Source organism: Mangifera indica, unplaced genomic scaffold, assembly GCF_011075055.1.
Source record: "Mangifera indica cultivar Alphonso unplaced genomic scaffold, CATAS_Mindica_2.1 Un_0008, whole genome shotgun sequence".
Lineage (NCBI taxonomy): Eukaryota > Viridiplantae > Streptophyta > Magnoliopsida > Sapindales > Anacardiaceae > Mangifera > Mangifera indica.
In genome coordinates, this window is record NW_025401100.1 from 263,306 (window position 1) to 281,382 (window position 18,077).

At 34.3% G+C, this 18,077-nt stretch overlaps 1 protein-coding gene and 1 long non-coding RNA gene across 2 annotated transcripts; one reads left to right on the forward strand and one right to left on the reverse strand.

Annotated features, from left to right (window-relative positions):
- Window positions 1-7,612: 7,612 nt before the first annotated feature.
- LOC123205566 lies at window positions 7,613-8,469 on the forward strand. The gene is made up of 2 exons (XR_006499862.1): window positions 7,613-7,901; window positions 7,987-8,469. It is a non-coding gene; the product is annotated as an uncharacterized LOC123205566 (long non-coding RNA).
- Window positions 8,470-9,616: 1,147 nt separating this feature from the next.
- On the reverse strand, window positions 9,617-12,880 carry LOC123205562 (MDIS1-interacting receptor like kinase 2-like). Its single transcript, XM_044622551.1, has 3 exons — window positions 12,288-12,880; window positions 10,057-12,224; window positions 9,617-9,970 (listed from the first exon to the last, which is right to left on the reverse strand). Exons 1-3 carry the CDS (start codon window positions 12,878-12,880, stop codon window positions 9,675-9,677), a joined length of 3,057 nt encoding a protein of 1,018 aa, XP_044478486.1. The 3' UTR covers window positions 9,617-9,674.
- Between the last annotated feature and the right edge of the window lie 5,197 nt (window positions 12,881-18,077).

Consider the following 18,077-nt stretch of genomic DNA (forward strand, 5'->3'; position numbering starts at 1 on the left):
TTTGTATTGGCAATCTTTGGCAAAATAACCTTTCTTGCCACAATAGTAGCATACATCGTTGCACCTCTGACTGTTCTTATCTTCATTCAAATTTCTGAGTTGAGAGCTTCTTCCATCTAGTTGTTTTTGTTGATCTCTTTGACCTTTTATTCTTTTATTTTTATACCCTATTTTATTATTGAAGAGAGCACTCTTTTTATTTTTCACTAAGACCTAAGACAATTGTTTATCTAAAGTTTCTTGTTTGGTCAATATATTATCTAACTCCGATAACATTGGCTCCTTTGCCCATCCACGGGTGGTCGAAACTATTGCATTATATTTCAGCCTCGACCCATGAATAATAATTCTTCTCTTTCTTGTCTCAGTGATCTCATTCTGAGGGTCTTATTTGGAAAGTTCATCACAAAGAGTTTTAACTTTAGAGAAATGTTCTCTTACTGTCATGTCTTAGTGAGAGATCGACAAGAGCTTGTTTTTCAAGTGTTGCAACTTTGCATCATTCGTCCTTATGAATATAGTTGCTAGTGCGTCCCAAGCTTCCTTCAATGTTTTTGCACTCTTGATGGTTTGCAACCACTCTTCTTCTAATGTTACAATAAGGATGTACAGGGCTTCGCTAGCTTTAATCTTTCACTCTTATAACTCTTCAGCATACGTGGGCGGTGTAGTGTCTTTGCCACCTATTATATCTCATAAATCTTGTCCCAACAGATAAAACCGAATATGAGTACTCCAATTATTATAATTGAAGTTATTGAACTTCTCAATCTTGCCAACGGAACTTGAAAAATCTACCGTAATGACTTGATAGTAACGCCTAACAATATACAAAGTTTGGTCCATGACCAATTAACTTCACAGTCCCAGATTGAACACTGGCAAAGTTTTGGCGTGACTTAACAATTACATACCCGATTTGTGCGTTATGTACAGTCTGTGACTGCCTTTAAAGCTTCCATGATTGCGATCCTGACGACTTTCAAAACCTCCACAACCCCGATCCCTGACCATCTGCTTTGATACTACTTGTTAAACAAGAGTGGTGCTACTAAAATAATAACTTTATTACTTAATAGTTACAAACTTTAAATAAAACCCACACACTTAATACACTCACACTGACTACACAATTGACACACTCTTTTTTTTTTGCACATCACTGCACTCACACATAAGCACACACTCACATCACTCACTTCTTAACTTTCTACACTCACTGCCTCTCAATTTCTTTTTTCTCTAAAACACTCTCACTGCTTCTTCTTTTCACGCACAATTGGCTGGCCAACAAGTCTATTTATGCCTGTTGAAATCGGTTAGCAAAACTGATATTAACCTTTCTTTACTCTTCTAAAATGGCGGCAAACTTGCATTGCAAACTCTGGATAATTTGGAAGGTGGCTGCAACTTGCAACATAGAGGCGACGCTTTGTGGAGAAACTTCTGTAGAGAGACAGAGAGAGGCGGTGCTCTCTTTAACAGGTGACACACTTTTCAGAGCAGGGGAGTGTTCTTTAGGGTTGTGTCCAATAGGACTCTCACTGCACAGAGTCTTATGTTGAAGAGGGGCCCTTTTTAGAATTAAGACCATGCCGATTAGAGGGACACTTCAAGGTATAAACATTTTCCAAATAATAAGAAATTACAAAAGCCAATTCAATGATGAAAGAATATATATATATATATATATATATATATATATATATATATATATATATATATATATATTGTCAGTGTCTACAATATTGAATTGTGTCAAGCATAATGATTGATATACATGTGATATTTTTATTGGAGGCATACACAACAAGTATAACAAATTAATGGTAGTATTAGAGACAAACAATAATCCAACCCAAAACCAAGTACCTCCACATCGTAAATCAGCTACTCGTATCATCCCATCAAAATGGACACCAGTTAACTTGTTATCCAAATGCAAACACTAAAGAAAACTACACATGATACTATGAACTTTTACTAAAATCTAACTTAAGCACATAAACATGAGTCATGAACACTATCTGATATTTTTAATAAGCACTGAACTTTCCTATGGAACTGAAAGGGCAGCTTGAAAACAATAAAATCAAAGGAATAAATTGTTTGACATGTACTATTAATCAACTAAAGTATGGATGAGGCAGCATATATATATAATGAAAAACCAATAATATGAAAGAAAATTGATAAGGAAAAAAGAACATGCCTGTACTACACTCTCACTTTTATCCCATCACGTTATATGTCATTTAATTAAACCTTTTTTATTTTTGGGTTCATTAACAATACTTTAGTAGATGTCAAATAACAATCGAATGTATCAATGAAGTAGGAGACTATCTAATCACTTTGCCTTGCAACTAAAATGTCCTAAATTAAAAAGTAGCCTGCTTCTCAAATTAAGATCTAAAATGATAAACCCAAAATAATGATGAAAATCATGATAGATTTAGTGAATATAATTATAATGAAAATAATGTGGACAGCATCAACAAGACGAACAGTAATAACCACATGAAATGAGATTCAAAATCAATAGCTTATTAGGGAAAAAAACTACCTTTTTGATTATTAGCTCTTCTCATGGTAATCTCATCCTTTCAGTTTTTCATTCTTGTTAACAAATGAGGTGCAAATTTAAATTATGGCCAAAGGACCTTTTCCCACCCAGGTTTTGATGCACTCTTAAACTCCCATCCTCAACTTTTCAAAAACCAAAATATTCACCCATTAGCGATTAAAATTAATCAATTTTATTAATTTAATTATAAATTACTATTTTACCATTATTAACATTTTTCTATACGTGCCCATGCAAAACAAAAATTTAATAAAAGAGTATATTATTAAAAAAAATGATATTTTCCCCCTTGACCTAGGGTTTCTATTACTCAAAAGGCCAAAAGAATTATTTCCACCCAAAGTATAGTGAAATCTTAAACTCTCATCTTCCAACTTTCAAAAACCTAAACACTCATCTATGAGTTAAAATTTGTTAAAATTTTTTGTTAAAGTTAAGGGTAAAATCGTTATTTAATAATAATATTTATAAAATAAAAGTTTATATCATTTTACCCCTTTTGTTTGAAAAACTAACAATTTTCCCCTAAAATTAAGTTTTGAAAAGTGACATTTCCTCCCAACTTAGGGTTTCAAATTTTGCCGACGAATTTTTGGCCAATGACAGCTGATCTCTCTCCCTCCTAGTGTAGTCTCTCCCTCCAGTGGTTTTTCTCCAATCATCAACGTTTGGAATTAATGAAATTCAGATGAAGAGTTGAAACTTTTTGTCTAGACGATGATTACGGTCTAGACGAGTGTATTATTCAAAAAATTACTATATTCCACCATTTCCTATTACTTAAAATTTCATCTTTTGTCGCCCCTCAAACTTTAGAAACATCATAGTTGCACCCTTATATTCCACCAATTTCTCACTCCACCTTTGGCGGCTTCTCCCATCATCTTCAACCAACGAAGAAATCCAAGGCATTGCCGGTGTTGTTGACTAAGAAAGTTGACAAAGAAAGCTGGCATTGCTGGCAATAATAATGCAATGATCCGATTTGATTTTTTGATTTGAAGAAATCCAAGGAATGATCTGACATTCTTGAGCACAAATCGGAAACCTCGACCCTCTCCTTTCTCCTACAATGCGGCATTGTCAACCACCTAAGGAAGGGCAACGACACCACAAAAAATGAGTGGGAGATCCAAATCTCTTGCTCGTTTTTGGTCAAAAAATCATGATAGAATCGTCAGAGATACCACCTAGGAGAAAGAGGGAGTGCCGACAAAAGTTTAGGGTGGGAAGAGAGCATTGCCGAAGACAAAAACAGTGACTTGAGTGGGAATTAAAAAAAACCTATGATGAGGGAAAAATTTTATTTTTCAAAATTGGAAAAGTTGAATCTGGGGTGAAATTGTTAGTTTTCAAAACCTGGGGGAGAAAATAGGTTAAAATTTTATTTGTTAATATTAATGATGAAATGACATTTTTGCCCTTTTAATTAATAGCTAAATGTAATAGAAATTGGATGACAGGTAGGTGTTTACGTTTTTGAAAAGTTGAGGATAGAAATTTGGGAGTGCATGAAAACTTGGTTGGGAATAAGTCCTTTAGCGTTAAATCATTAGCTAAGTGATAGTGTTTCATAGCATGGCAAGTAAAATCTTCACAGTACATTATGAATATGGAGAATAATAATATTGATTTGGAGAAGATTATGGGGATGGTTATAAATACGTTGGGACACCATAGACACTAGTTTGAATTGTTTGGTTAGAGACTTTAAAATAATGAAAGAACACATGAATGACTTAAAGATGATGTCTTTTAATAATGTTGAGAAATAAGGAATTATGATGGAATTGAAGTTTTTGATGAAAAAACACACAAACCTAATTCTAAGCCAAAACAAAATATTGATAGATTTCAGTAATCGAATAATAGACTCGGATGAATCCTAGCCAATGAAACTCAATCGTGCACATCCTGCCTTAAGCCTTTGTTGAGTGAGGCAAAACTAGAAGTGAATGAAGAGAAAGATTAAAAAAGGGTGAAACAAAGGGCTGAAGAGAAGAATTGGATCATGCAGAAATAATTCAGTCCAAAAACCCATGTAATCAATCATCCCATTCCACAATAACAATGCAACCGAATTTGCATTAGGTGTTAATTACCTCTCATGCCCACACACTAATAACAACACAATCATTCACCAGTCAAGTCCAATCACAATCCACTTAATCAATTCCAAACCATACATGTTTCAATTAAACCCAAAACATTTTAATGGAATTGGATTCCTAATTTAAGATTATGATAATAATAATTAAAGATTATGATAATATTTGAATAATGAAAGAATTATGATTGCATTATATTTAGGAAATCAATGATTTAATAGAATTTGAATTAAGATTGGATTTTAAGTTATGACAAAAAAAAGGGACAATAACATGAAGTAAATAAGGAGGGAAAATCTGGTTACAGTATTTGATAGAGACTTTTACCTTGGGAGGAAGGGCACCTCTAATTGCCTGGGAAGAATTGACATATTTTTGTTGCTTGAACTATTTTCTTAATTTATCACTATTATTCACACGTATCAATATTTTGTTAAGTTCACTTCATTGTTTTTCCTATGCAGTTGTTTTTCTTGTTGTGTGGGATTGATTAGTTTGCCTGATTGCTATCAACATGCTTAGGATAGTTTAAATAATAGGCAAACTGATAAACAGTGATTAGTCCATGTGTGTAAGGGGCCAGCAAAAATTCTGGCTTCATGTTGATCAGGCACAAACTTCTTTACATACAAATTAACGATTCTCCTAGTTTGGTAGATTTGCCCTGCTAATTCATAATCCTCTGTCAGTGTAGGTGTTGGAGCTTTTATGGAAATTCTGATCATCATTAGGCTCAAGCGCCTGCTTGTATAGTTTATACAATTTTTGCTTGGTACATCCATATGCATGGATTCAGGACCAACAATTCACAGCCTCTAAATTCTTGGAGCTGGCCATGTTTTGTGCTCTGCAGCCAGAGGGGATCCAGGGAGATAAAGTCCATTCAACTGTTAACAATATAAGCACCAAGAATATTATACACATATAATTCCTATTACTGGATTAGCCCATCCGTACAAATCCAACCTGAACCCTGTCATATTTGTGACAACTCCAACCCAGTGATGGCAAGATGAACTTAAAATCAATTTAAGAAGATAAAATTTATCTTTACTTCATGTCTTTTTCCGTAAGCATTGATTACTAAAATATTCTCCTTTCAAATGTTTGATTGTTTTTTATTAATGCCTTCCAGTCTTCTGATTGAAAAAGTGAAGATTTTAACTAGATGTATGCTTTTCAATGAAAGAATAGATAGTTTGCTGGACCTGCTATTCTACTGTCAATAGATATTCTAAATTTTTAGCTTTTTTCTTCTTGTTTTTTCTGACAATTTTTTCTGCAGTTTATTTTTTATTCAGCTGCAAGGTTTTGTGTTGAAATTGCAACTCGTCAGCATGGTTGCTGTGTGTTGCAAAGATGCATTGCTCATTTAATTGGTGAACTTCGTGATAAGTTGATAACTGAAAATTCCAATCATGGGCTTCACCTTGCTCAAGATCCCTTCGGGTATGACCTAAAATGTGTTAATTCCTTTTTTTAATTTTCTGACAGTCAAACTCATAATAGGATATATATATATATATATAAAAGTAATATTATATTTGTCTATTTTAAATACATAAATAGATACAATTTATGTGTATCGTCACATAATTATATATTTTTCTATTTTTAATTTAAAATTATTCAATCACATGATAGTATATATAAAGTGTATGTGTATTTATATATTTAAAATAGGTACATATAATTTGATTATATATGTTATAATATTTTTAAGATACAGATCCATCTATTTCATTGACAAAGCCCTTGGGTTAAGGATGCATTATGCTGGCTGGGTATTCGTCATTTGTTATTGTGGCAATTGAAAATATTGTTCCGTTTTACTTAAGTTTTAAGCAATTACATATTTATTTCCATGAAATATCTCATTATTAATTTCATTTTTTCTGGCCTGTTGCGCTGGGTATTAGGTAGGGTAAGCTACTCAATCTGCATCTTATATTGATATGCTACCTGATTATCTATATATCGAAAAGAAACTGAGTTGCTCACTTTCTTTTTATATATACATACTGTGAGTCTTTTCCAAGGGTAGCTTTCATATATTCTTCTTTGAGAGGAAAGCGTAAGAACTTGCATTACAGCTGAGTATTATGTCCTGTTTGTGTTTATCTCATCTCCCAATATCAAGGGTTTTTAACCAACCATTCTTGTCAGCATGTTCATGCTGGAATTTAGATATCATATGTGCATCAAATTTGAAAATCCAGAAGTAGATTTCAACACAACTTCATGAACCTTGATCAAAAGGAATCCAAATTTTAGAATGGTAGCCATCCTTTCCATCTTCATTTTCCCTTCTCATATCTGGCCCTCTCCTCTGTTGACATAGCCATTGCCTATAAGTTTTGTTACACACCCTAAATTATCTTGATAAATTATTCTTATCTGCCAACTTAGATGTCAAAACTCACGTTTGTCAACCTTAAATCACTAGGTTTCTCCATCCATCAACCTAATGTTTACAGAGAGTGTTGCTTCCTTGGTCGCTCCGCATTTGGGTACAAGAGGACTGGTCACTTAATGCCTTTCTATAAAGCATTTGTTTTGTTTCAATGTGTTTATACAACATAATATCAATTTAAATATATAATGTTGTGAAGTAAGACAACGTGTATAAATAATGAGTATTATTTTGTGTATTACTAATAATGTGTCATGATATGATTATGTCTCACTTTTTTTTAAATTTAAAATCACTTAATCACTTGATGTTATGTCTTCGTTAACACACAAATTAATATTCGTTGTTAGTGCATGTACTTATCCCAAAATAAATGTTTACCCTTATTCATCATGGGCTGATTTTATTGTTTCATGATATTTTTTTTAATCATTCTTAACCTTGGACAGTAATTTAATCCAAAAAGTGGTTGCTTTTTAAGTTATTTTGGTTCTGCACCAAGGTTTTATCTGATTCTCTGACTCAGAAAACTTTTATCATTCTGTGGCAGAAATTATGTTGTTCAATATATTATAGAGCTGAAGATCCCTTCTTTCACTGCCAACTTGCTCAGTTCAAAGGCCGCTATGTTCACCTATCAAAGCAAAAATTTAGCAGTCATGTTGTGGAAAAATGCCTCAAGCATTTTGGAGAGAGTCGATCAGAAATTGTCCATGAATTGCTGTCTGTGCCTCATTTTGAACAGTTGCTGCTAGATCCATTTGCCAATTATATTATTCTGACAGTTACCAAGGTTTGGAGCACAACATCCTTTTAGCAACTTCTCTGATGTCTTCCAAACTTTTGATAGAACCTTACTCCTTAATTTCTACCTTCAGGGTCCCCTTCATGCTGCACTGCTTGAAGCTGCTCGACCCCACTCTTTCTTACGAACTAGTCCATATTGTACGCGGATTTTCTCTGGAAATCTGTCAAAGAAGTGATGTAAATTCGGGTGTGGTGGCAAGTGTTGTTGCTCTCCCAAACTTACTAACCTGTTCACTATTCAGAAGTTTTACTATTTCTTGGGGCACTGGATGTTGAACAGCCTTCAAAATTTGAAGTGGGTCCTCAAGAGAACCTTTGAAACTTAGTACCTACGGATGATCTCTCCATGATTTTGAAGAACGTAAACTGGAAGTTTTTGCTGCTGGTTGTTTATTTTGCCTATGCAACTTGTATGTACTGTTCTGTTGTCTTCTTGGTGTTGTTGTTGTCCTGTTGATCTGAACTGTTAATGTATAATGTTTCACCCTTTTTACTTTTAATCTGGGTAAATGCCATGCGGTTGTTTATTTCCTCTTCAATTCTGAGATGATTTTCTTAAGAGATGACAAAGGACTCGTTCAAAGAATATAAAAATGATATAGAAAGATTCTACTCTAACTGGGACCAATGTCCTAAAATTATTACTGCTCTCCACCACTTATTGCTGTTCCATTCTCGTCAAGGTCTTTGTTTGCGTATGGCGGAGGTATTTCTCCTGGAAAATACTCTAAGCAAGTGGCTATGCTCTGCTGCGACTTTTCCACACCAGTTACGGGCCCAACATGTGATTGAACATTGGAAGAATGAGGTGGAAGTTAATACAACCAAACAGTGAATGTAATATTTTCTTCGGTCCATCTCTCTGGTTGAGTTTGATAGAGATGGATATCGATTTTTAAGATGACAAATGAGTTTATCATTTACTCATGCTTCCGCGTTGACTGTCATTATCCGACGAATTTTCATGAAACAGTTTTCTTTACGTTGTTTCAATTTTACTTTATTTGTTACCATTTTGATTATAAAAACTCCAACCGGCTTGTTAAATATAATTTCAAAATAAATAAAACTACACATAATTTTATATATAAACAACAATGTATTATAATGTGATTAAATATTATTTTTTTATTTTTAATTATCCAATCATATGATGACAGATCATTATTTATGTTTAAAGTTGTGTATATAATATTACTCTCTAACAATTCATATTGGGGATGTGATTGAAACTATATTTTGTCAAATTTGGTAAACATATTTCTTTTTGACTTGATTATAATCAAATTTGATTTTTTATTGAGTTTGATTTTGATGTGTTATTTATTTATTTTATTTCATAGTATTATAATTCTGGTTTAATTATTTATTATTTTCTCATTTTATAGAATTAAAATTTTAATTTAGTTATATATTATTTTTTTATTTCATGAAATTAGGATTTCAATTTAGAGTATATTATAATATTATATATTATATAATGTTTTGTAAATAATATTAATTCGGTTTATAATCAATTCATAATTCTACATAATCGTGGTTTCTACAAACTTTATGATTTGAATTCAATGCCATAAATAAATAATATAACTCCATGTTTATTTGTAAGCATTTATTACTTGAAGAAATATATTAAAACCTTACAAACCAGGCAACACTTCCTGTGTGGAAGCGGTTGCTTTTACCCCACATTTCCTCAACTTGATCCTAACCTTTTACAATACAATTTATTTATCCGGATTTAATAGTGTAAAGGGCTCTAGAACTGATCTAACGTCTGGGAAATCATGTGCATGGATGGCCTAGATCGTGGATTGACCTGTAAGCAAGCAGTTGCTAGCTTTACAATGGTCATCACTTGTTGCTCAACTTCAGGAGGAGGAAGTGGAAGTCGTTGGTCCAGAATATCTTTCACCAGCATGCTCTCACTTGTTAAATGGGACAATAGAGCAGAGATTATATCGCCTGGATGCTTTCCTTTAATCACTTCCATTGCTATCACTCCAAAGCTATACACATCACATTTTTCTGTAACTTCCATTGTATAAGCGAGCTCTAAAAAAAATAGTCTAAATTGTCATTATACAAACATTATGTCATCTATTAAAATTAGGCACGCAATTCAGGATGAGCTATAATACCTGGTGCAATGTATCCATATGTGCCAGCAAGTTCGGTCCAATTGGATGAGTCTCTCTTCAACAGCTTAGCAGTGCCAAAATCTGAAACATGAGCCACATATTCCTCATCAAGCAGAATGTTGTTGCTTGATATGTCTCGGTGAACAATCGGAAGAGAGCAATTATGATGCATGTAAGATAGCGCATGAGCCACATCCCTGACGATATTCACCCTCTTGAACCAATTCAATTCTTTGGCGGTTTCTTCTTTGCTCAAGATTGTGGCCAAACTACCTCTTTCAAGATACTCATAAACTGAAAAAGAGTGTTGCCGGTTTGAACAAAAGCCGTACAACTTCACAATGTTTCGGTGTCGTATCTCCGTTAAAGTCTTGATCTCATTCAAAAACTCCTTTTGATGTGTTATTTCAACATTTGGTAACGGGTGAAGTTTTTTAACAGCTACTATGCTACCTGATGGCAGCATGGCCTTATAAACGCTACTGTATCCTCCTTTCCCAATACAGTACCTAGCATCAAAAGCTCTGGTTGAATCCATGATTTCTTTGTACAGAATTCTTCCATCAACAGTTGGCACCAAGAAAAGCTCGCCATCCTCCTCACTGCTTTGTTCAGCTGATTTGTTTTTCCTTCTTTTCTGAAAAATTAAGTAAACCCCGAGTGCAAGCAAAAGAACTCCCAAAAGAGGGAATATAATTGAAAACACCAATTTTTTGACCTTTCCATTTCTATGTTTGTAAGTGACAGGAGATATGCATGGTGGGAATCCCTGAACATTACCGCACAATCCCTTGTTCCCTTGTAACATATTAGCATCTTGAAATGCTTTGCTCTCAGGAATAGGGCCCTTCAACTGATTGTAGGATACGTCACCATACAATAGGCCTCTCATTTCCTCAAAACTGTTCGGAATGGAACCAGTTAGAGAATTGTGGGAAAGATTTAACAGCTCCAGGCTCTGTAAATGGCTGATTTGCGATGGTATCTCTCCTCCAAGGGAATTATGACTCAAATCTAACTGAGACAAGTGAAATAACTTCTCAAACTGAATTGGAATTTCTTTGCTAAATTTGTTGTTGCTCAAATTCAGGTAGTGCAGCTTAACCAAGTTTCCCAGATCTTCCGGTATTGCCTGGCTTAATTTGTTTGAGGACAGGTCCAAAGACTCAAGATTACCTAGTAGCCCAATTTCTTGAGGTATAACATTGGAAAGTTGATTATCACTTAAGTTGACCTTAGTAAGAAAAGTCAACTTTTCCAAAGTCTTTGGAATCTTCCCAACTAAATTGTTGGAAGAAAGATCAAGTGAATGTAGCTGAGCTGCATTTCCAATCTCTGGTGGTATGGTTCCAGTGATATTGTTCCTCGCCATGAGTAAGGAACTTAAATTTGGACAACTTCCCCATTTAGATGATATTTCACCATGAAATTTGTTATGGCTTATGTCTATAAAGCTCAACTTTGGATAGATACCGAACCCTGCTGCTAAATCTCCAGTGAGTTGGTTGACTTGAAGAAGGACTCTCACCAAGCTTGTGCAGTTTTTCAAGCCTTTGGGGATGTTACCTGTGAGATTGTTGTTGCTTGCAGCAAAGTATACAAGTGAACCACCTTGGCAAATGTCGGGCAGAGGACCAGTAAACTGGTTTGTGTCTAGTTCCAGCACTGACAATTTCGTGAAATTTCCTATTTCTTGAGGAATGGATCCAGAAAGTTGGTTGTCACGAAGAAACAATTGTTCTAAGTTAATTAAATTGCCAAAAGAAGTAGGAAGCGAACCATTTAATTGGTTTACACTCAACTCTAGATCTGTGAGAGTTTTCAAGTTTCCAAGCTCTTTAGGAATGGGACCAGAAAGCTGATTTCTATAGAGAAGAAGTAAGGTGAGGTTTGTCAGCCTACCCAATGATGCTGGAATAGAACTAGAAAGATTGTTTCTCTGAAGGCTTAGATCTTTGAGACATTTTAAATTTCCTAATTCTTTAGGAATGGGACCAGAAAGTTGATTGTGAAAGGCATGCAACACAATAAGCTTCGTAAGATTTCCAAAACTGGGAGGAATGAGGCCTGTAAGACAGTTGGTATCTAAGTAAAGTTCCATCAAATTGGTTAAATTTCCCATTTCTGTAGGGATAGAACCTGAAAACGAATTATTATAGAGATATAAACTCACCAGTTTGTTCAGATTACCAAGAGAAGCAGGAATTTGACCTTTTAGACTGTTGCTATACAAGGCAAGCTCATTAAGAGATCGACATTGGCCAATTTCAGATGGAATTGTGCCATTCAGTTGGTTTTCAACAAGGTACAGGATCTGAAGATTTGTTAGGAGGCCAATTTCAGGTGGGATTTTTCCAGAGAATTGATTAGAGGATAGATCAAGATAGATGAGCTTTGACAGATTACCAATCTGAGATGGAATAACACCAGAGAGTGAATTTACTGCAAAATTAACATATTCAAGATGAGGGAAAGAGGAAGTTGAAAACTCATACAACGTACCATTTAAACCGAAACTAGTAAGGTTTATTTTGATGACACTTCCAGCTAAATTGCATGAAATTCCAAGCCAAGAACATGGGGTTGTGAGTGGCTTAGAGTTGGTGGCATTAGTAGAAAGCAGAGTCCAAGAAGTTAACCGAGATTGTGTTTGGTTTGTAAAGCTAGCTTTCCATTTTAGGAGAGCATTTGCCTCTTCAGTAGAAGAGGTAGAAGCAACAACACACAAGAACTGGACAAGGAAGAGAGTGGTAAGTTTAGAGCTTAATTTGCTCATGTCTGTTTCTTTTTTGATGTTGTGCTGAATTATGCAAATTCCCCCCATTTATAGCCGGCAACCTGGTAGAGTTTGGCGAACTCTCCATCCAATTTCCACTGTGGAATTAATATTAAAAACAAATCATCGTCAGAAGACTTTGACCATTGGTCAATACAGCTAATTTCCTTCTCTGGGACTATATTTGTAGAAATCTTTGCAGTAATTTGAACATTTGTGTATTTGATATTGTTTTTAAATCCAGATTAGATTGGTTAGTTTAACTAATTGAATCAAAAATCGATTCTAAATTTAGTTCAATTAACATAAAAAATAGTTTATTCATTAACTCCGTCAAACCTAATCAAAATTAGATGAATTGATCAAAACTAATAGAATCAAGATTGATCAAAATTTAGGATATTTTTTAAAAATTTAATTATTTTTATTAGATTAGATAAATTTCTAAAGGTTTGTAAAGAAAAATAAGTTTAAAAATAAAATTAAAAAAATATTTTATATATATTGAAATATCTTTTATGGACAATAACTTATAGAATTATGTTTTTTTTTTTTGTATAATGAGATTAAGATATTTTTTTTAATTATTTTATTGAAATCAAATGAATAATTATTACTCCTTAAAAATGATATGATCTAACCTCTATAAGTATAAGTATCTTGATTGATTTTATTTTTTATAAATTTTTAAATAAAATATATTTATTATAATTTGATAATAAATTGAATCGATTGAATAATAAACAACAAGTAAAAAAGAAAATGAGCTTAAATTGATGACATGAGGATGCGTGGGTTGGGTTGATGGGTATTTGAAAAAAGGCTCAGCATATATTTTAAATGTCATTTTTGGCAAAACTTAAGCGTTTAAGACGTAATTGCAAGAAAGTAAACCATGTTCAAATTATTTAAAACTAGGTATGGCCAAGTGAATTATAAAAGAACAATATCTATTTTAAATGAAAAAATAAATATAAATTTATATATATTATCATATGAGTAATTATTATTTTATTTTTATTCAAAATCATTAAATTACATAATAACATATATTAAATGTTGATATATATAGTTTTATCCAAGGGTGTGGAATTTGGAATTGGAACTTGAAGTTGCAATGGAAGACTTGATTAGTTTAAGGACGTACTAAAGGGGGCACGCAGCTTAGATCACGCTGACTTGGAAGAAAGCTACTTGACAATAGATGCTTGAATTGATAATCAATCTACCACTCAAATTCTTCTATAGCTGATGATCAAACTTATTTGAGCAAAAATTGTTTTCTCAATACATGATTTTTTCTGTTCTTTTAAACTACTTTTCTACCCTTTTACTGTTAAGATTAAACAGTAAGACTGACTGATAGATGGGAGAACTGAAATTTCAACTCTTGGGTGGGAAATAGTCATCCAACCTATCAAAAATCAGAAAGCGTGAAAAAGAAAATGGACAAGTTAATATCCTCGCTTCTATAAATCTTATTATAATAAGTTCTAATGATTCTTGCCAATCAGGGCATCAACAAAGAAAGCGCACCAAGCGGATAAAAACTAGCATACAAGGTACAAAATGAAAGCACAGAAACTTATGTCAAAGCTAGTAAACAAGACACCAGTTTCAATAAAGTGTGTCTAGCTTCAAACTTTTCTTCTACATGATATGTCAGTTTAGCATAAATTCCATCAAATCACACATTGAGCATTACACTCATGAAAGGCACATTGCAAATATGCGTTCTTCCTTGTGGAAACAGATACAACCCATCAAGCGAAAGAAATATCTACCACATCCTAGGCTGCTTTATGCTTCCAACAAAGTAAAATACCAACATAAACAGTCAGCCATAAAGTTCATGATGCAATTTAGAACTGAAAAATGTGGATATGGGACTCACAAGAGCATTGGTTCTCCGCGGAGATGGAATTGGAGAAACAGAGCACCCACCATGTGGTGATGTTGAACAAGAGTGGTGCTACTAAAATAATAACTTTATTACTTAATAATTACAAACTTTATACAAAACCCACACACACACTTGATACACTCACACTCACACTTACTACACATACGGCATACTCTTTATTTTTGCACATCACAGCACTCACACGTAAGCAAACACTCACAGCGCTCACTTCTTAACTTTCTACACTCACTGCCTCTGAATTTCTTTTTCCTCTGCAGCATTCTCACTGCTTCTTCTTTTCACTCACAATTGGCTGGCCAACAAGTCTATTTATACCTGTTGAATTCAGTTAGCAAAACTGGCATTAACCTTTCTTTACTCTAGAATGGCGGCAGACTTGCATTGCAAATTCTAGATAATTTCGAAGGTGGCAGCAACTTGCAACATGGAGGCGGTGCCTTGTGGAGAAACTTCTGGAGAGAAAGAGGGAGGCAGTGCTCTCTTTAGCACTCCCCCTCACCGCCTACTCTCATGTATCATCAATCTCGTATGTGGTCATATTGAGCTGTCTACAATATTGAGATCTTCTGTTAATGTTGCATTCGCATATTTGGGATTTGGTTTGCGTATCCTTGTAGACCTACTTGCTCCTCCTACTCTTTTAATTGACTCGATTCAAGTTATTCCATCACTCTAGGAGGTACTCAAGTCTATCGTGGACTTTCTGATTTTTCACAAGACTCAACTCTACCCTCTTGGCGTTCAACTATTGGTTACTCTTCAATCTTTCCTTCTTTACTTGGCTGTTCGTTGTCAAGCTTTTCATTTTCTTTAACCTTCCCTTGAAGCTTTTACTTAAATCTCTTTGGAGTCTAATAGTAAATCTACCTGTGGTGACCACCATAAGGATGTCTCATCAAACACCACATTCCTTGATATGTAACACCATCCCCTTGTTGGATCACAACACTTTCAAACTTTCCTCTGATCATCACAAACCACAAAAATGCAACTAATAGCCTTTTTATCAAACTTGCTTCATTGATTATTAGACACGAACACATAGCAAACACATCCAAATATTCTGAAATGGCATACCGTGGGCTTGAGAGTCCATAACTTCTCAAAGATGACTTAAAGTCAAGCCTTGCTTGTGGTAACTTATTAATCACATGTATTGTTGTCTTCATACATTCAGTCAAGTGGGATTTTCTTTGCATGCAACATGCTCTTACAAATCTTGGCCAAGTGGCGATTATTTCTTTTAGTAACTCCATTTTGCTGCAACGTGCTTGGACAATAGAATTGTCTACGTATCCTACTCTCTTGTAAGTATTTTGTAAACTCATGTGATGTGTATTCTCCCTTGTTGTCTGTACGTTAACATTGTACCTTTTTTCCTATTTTCTTTTCAACCTTCTCTTTAAATTCCTTGAACTTGGAAAGGGTCTTTACTTTTTCTTTCATAAAGTAAACCTAGACGTACTTGGAGAAGTCATCGATGAAGTTTATCATGTATTTGAATCCATTGATAGATGCTTGTTTTACTAGTCCAAATACATCTAAGTGGATCACTTCAAAAGGTGTCTTGCTTTTGTATGTTGACTCCTCATATGAGAGCTAACAAGTCTTTCTGTATTAGCACTTGACACACACTAAGTCTTCTTTTACCTCTAACTGTAGGAGCCCTTGAGCATACATTTTTTCATCATCACTTTTAATTTATGGCAACTCACGTGTCCAAACCTTACATGCCATAAATTCGGTGTCTTACTTTTCCTTATCTTGTCTACATATGTTGTTTGTGCTGACATCACATAGATAAAATCTAACTAATGTCCCTTTATGATCGGTTTACCTATGGGCTTCAAATTACGATACAACTTAATATCATTCAGGTCGAACATGACATAGTTATCCAAAGTTGTGAGTTGTGATACTGACAACAAGTTCTTCTTCATTCCTTCCATATGGAAGACTTCTATAACTCAACCTGTTATGAGCCGAACCGAGATGTCATCACTGTCTAGCTTACATGTGTAATATGCAATCTTGAGTTGTTCTCAATGACAACCATTCTCCTTCCTTTGTATTCATACATGCTTGAAAACTTGTCTTTATCCGCAGTCATATGATTCGAACAACTTGAGTCTACTATCCAATCAACATTATAATTGATTTCATCTCTCACGGAGATAAAGGCCATTGCATCATTATCCGACTCAATGATACAGGAGGTTACAAGCTTTTTTGGATTTTTAGCTGCATAGGATGCTTGAAAATCTCATTCTTCTTCACTATGATTCTCCTTCAAGGTCGACGTTGTTACATTTCCTTACATTCTTTTATATCGGCAATCTCTAGCAAAATAACCTTTATTGTCACAATTGTAGCATACATCGTCGCACCTCCGACTATTCTTATCTTTGTTTAGATTTCTGCCACAATCCTGACGAGCTCCCCCTAGTTGAGAGCTTCTCTCATCTAGTTGTTTTTGTCAATATTCTTGACCTTTTATTCTTCTATTTTTGTACCCTATGTTGTTATTGAAAAGAGCACTCTTCTTTTCTTTTACTGAGACCTAAGACAATTGTTTATCTAAAGTTTCTTGATTTGTCAATATATTATCTAACTTTGCTAATAGTGGCTCCTTTGCCCATCCATGGGTGGTCGTAACTATTGCATTATATTTCAGCCTCAACCCATGAACAATAATTCTCCTCTTTCTTGTCTTTGTGATAGCATTCTAAGGGTCTTATTTGGAAAGTTCATCACAAAGAGTTTTAACTTTAGAGAAATATTTGCTTACTATCATGTCTTATTGAGAGATCGATAAGAGCTTATTTTCCAAGCATTGTAACTTTGCATAATTCGTCTTTACGAATATAGTGACTAGTGCGTCCCAAGCTTCCTTCTGTGTTTTCTCACTCTTGATGATTTGCAACCACTCATCTTCTAATGTTACGATAAGGATATATAGGGCTTTGCTGACTTTAATCTTTCACTCTGTTAATTCTTCAGCATACGTGGGTGGTATGGTGTCTCTAACGCCTATTGTATCCCATAAATCCTATCCCAATAGATAAAATTGAATATAGGCATTCCAATTATTATAATTGAAGTTATTGAGCTTCTTAATCTCACTGACTGAACTTGAAAAATCTACCATAATGACTTGGTAATAATGCCAAACAATATACGAAGTTTGTTCCCTGACCAATTAACTTCACAATCCCAAACTGAACACTTGCAAAGTTTTGGCGTAACTTCACTATTAATTACGTACAGTCCTTGACTGCCTTTAAAGCTTCCACGATCGCGATCCTGACGACTTTCAGAACT

Bases quoted from the DNA above. Each gene is read 5' to 3' on its own strand.
- LOC123205562 (XM_044622551.1), bottom strand. From the start codon at position 12,880: ATGGGGGGAATTTGCATAATTCAGCACAACATCAAAAAAGAAACAGAC. The intron at 12,225-12,287 runs GTATAGCAACAG...CAAACTGGTGAG, and splicing joins TCTCTTAATGAGCTTGCCTT to TTTATATCTCTATAATAATT. The intron at 9,971-10,056 runs GTATTATAGCTC...TATTTTTTTTAG, and splicing joins ATATGGATACATTGCACCAG to AGCTCGCTTATACAATGGAA.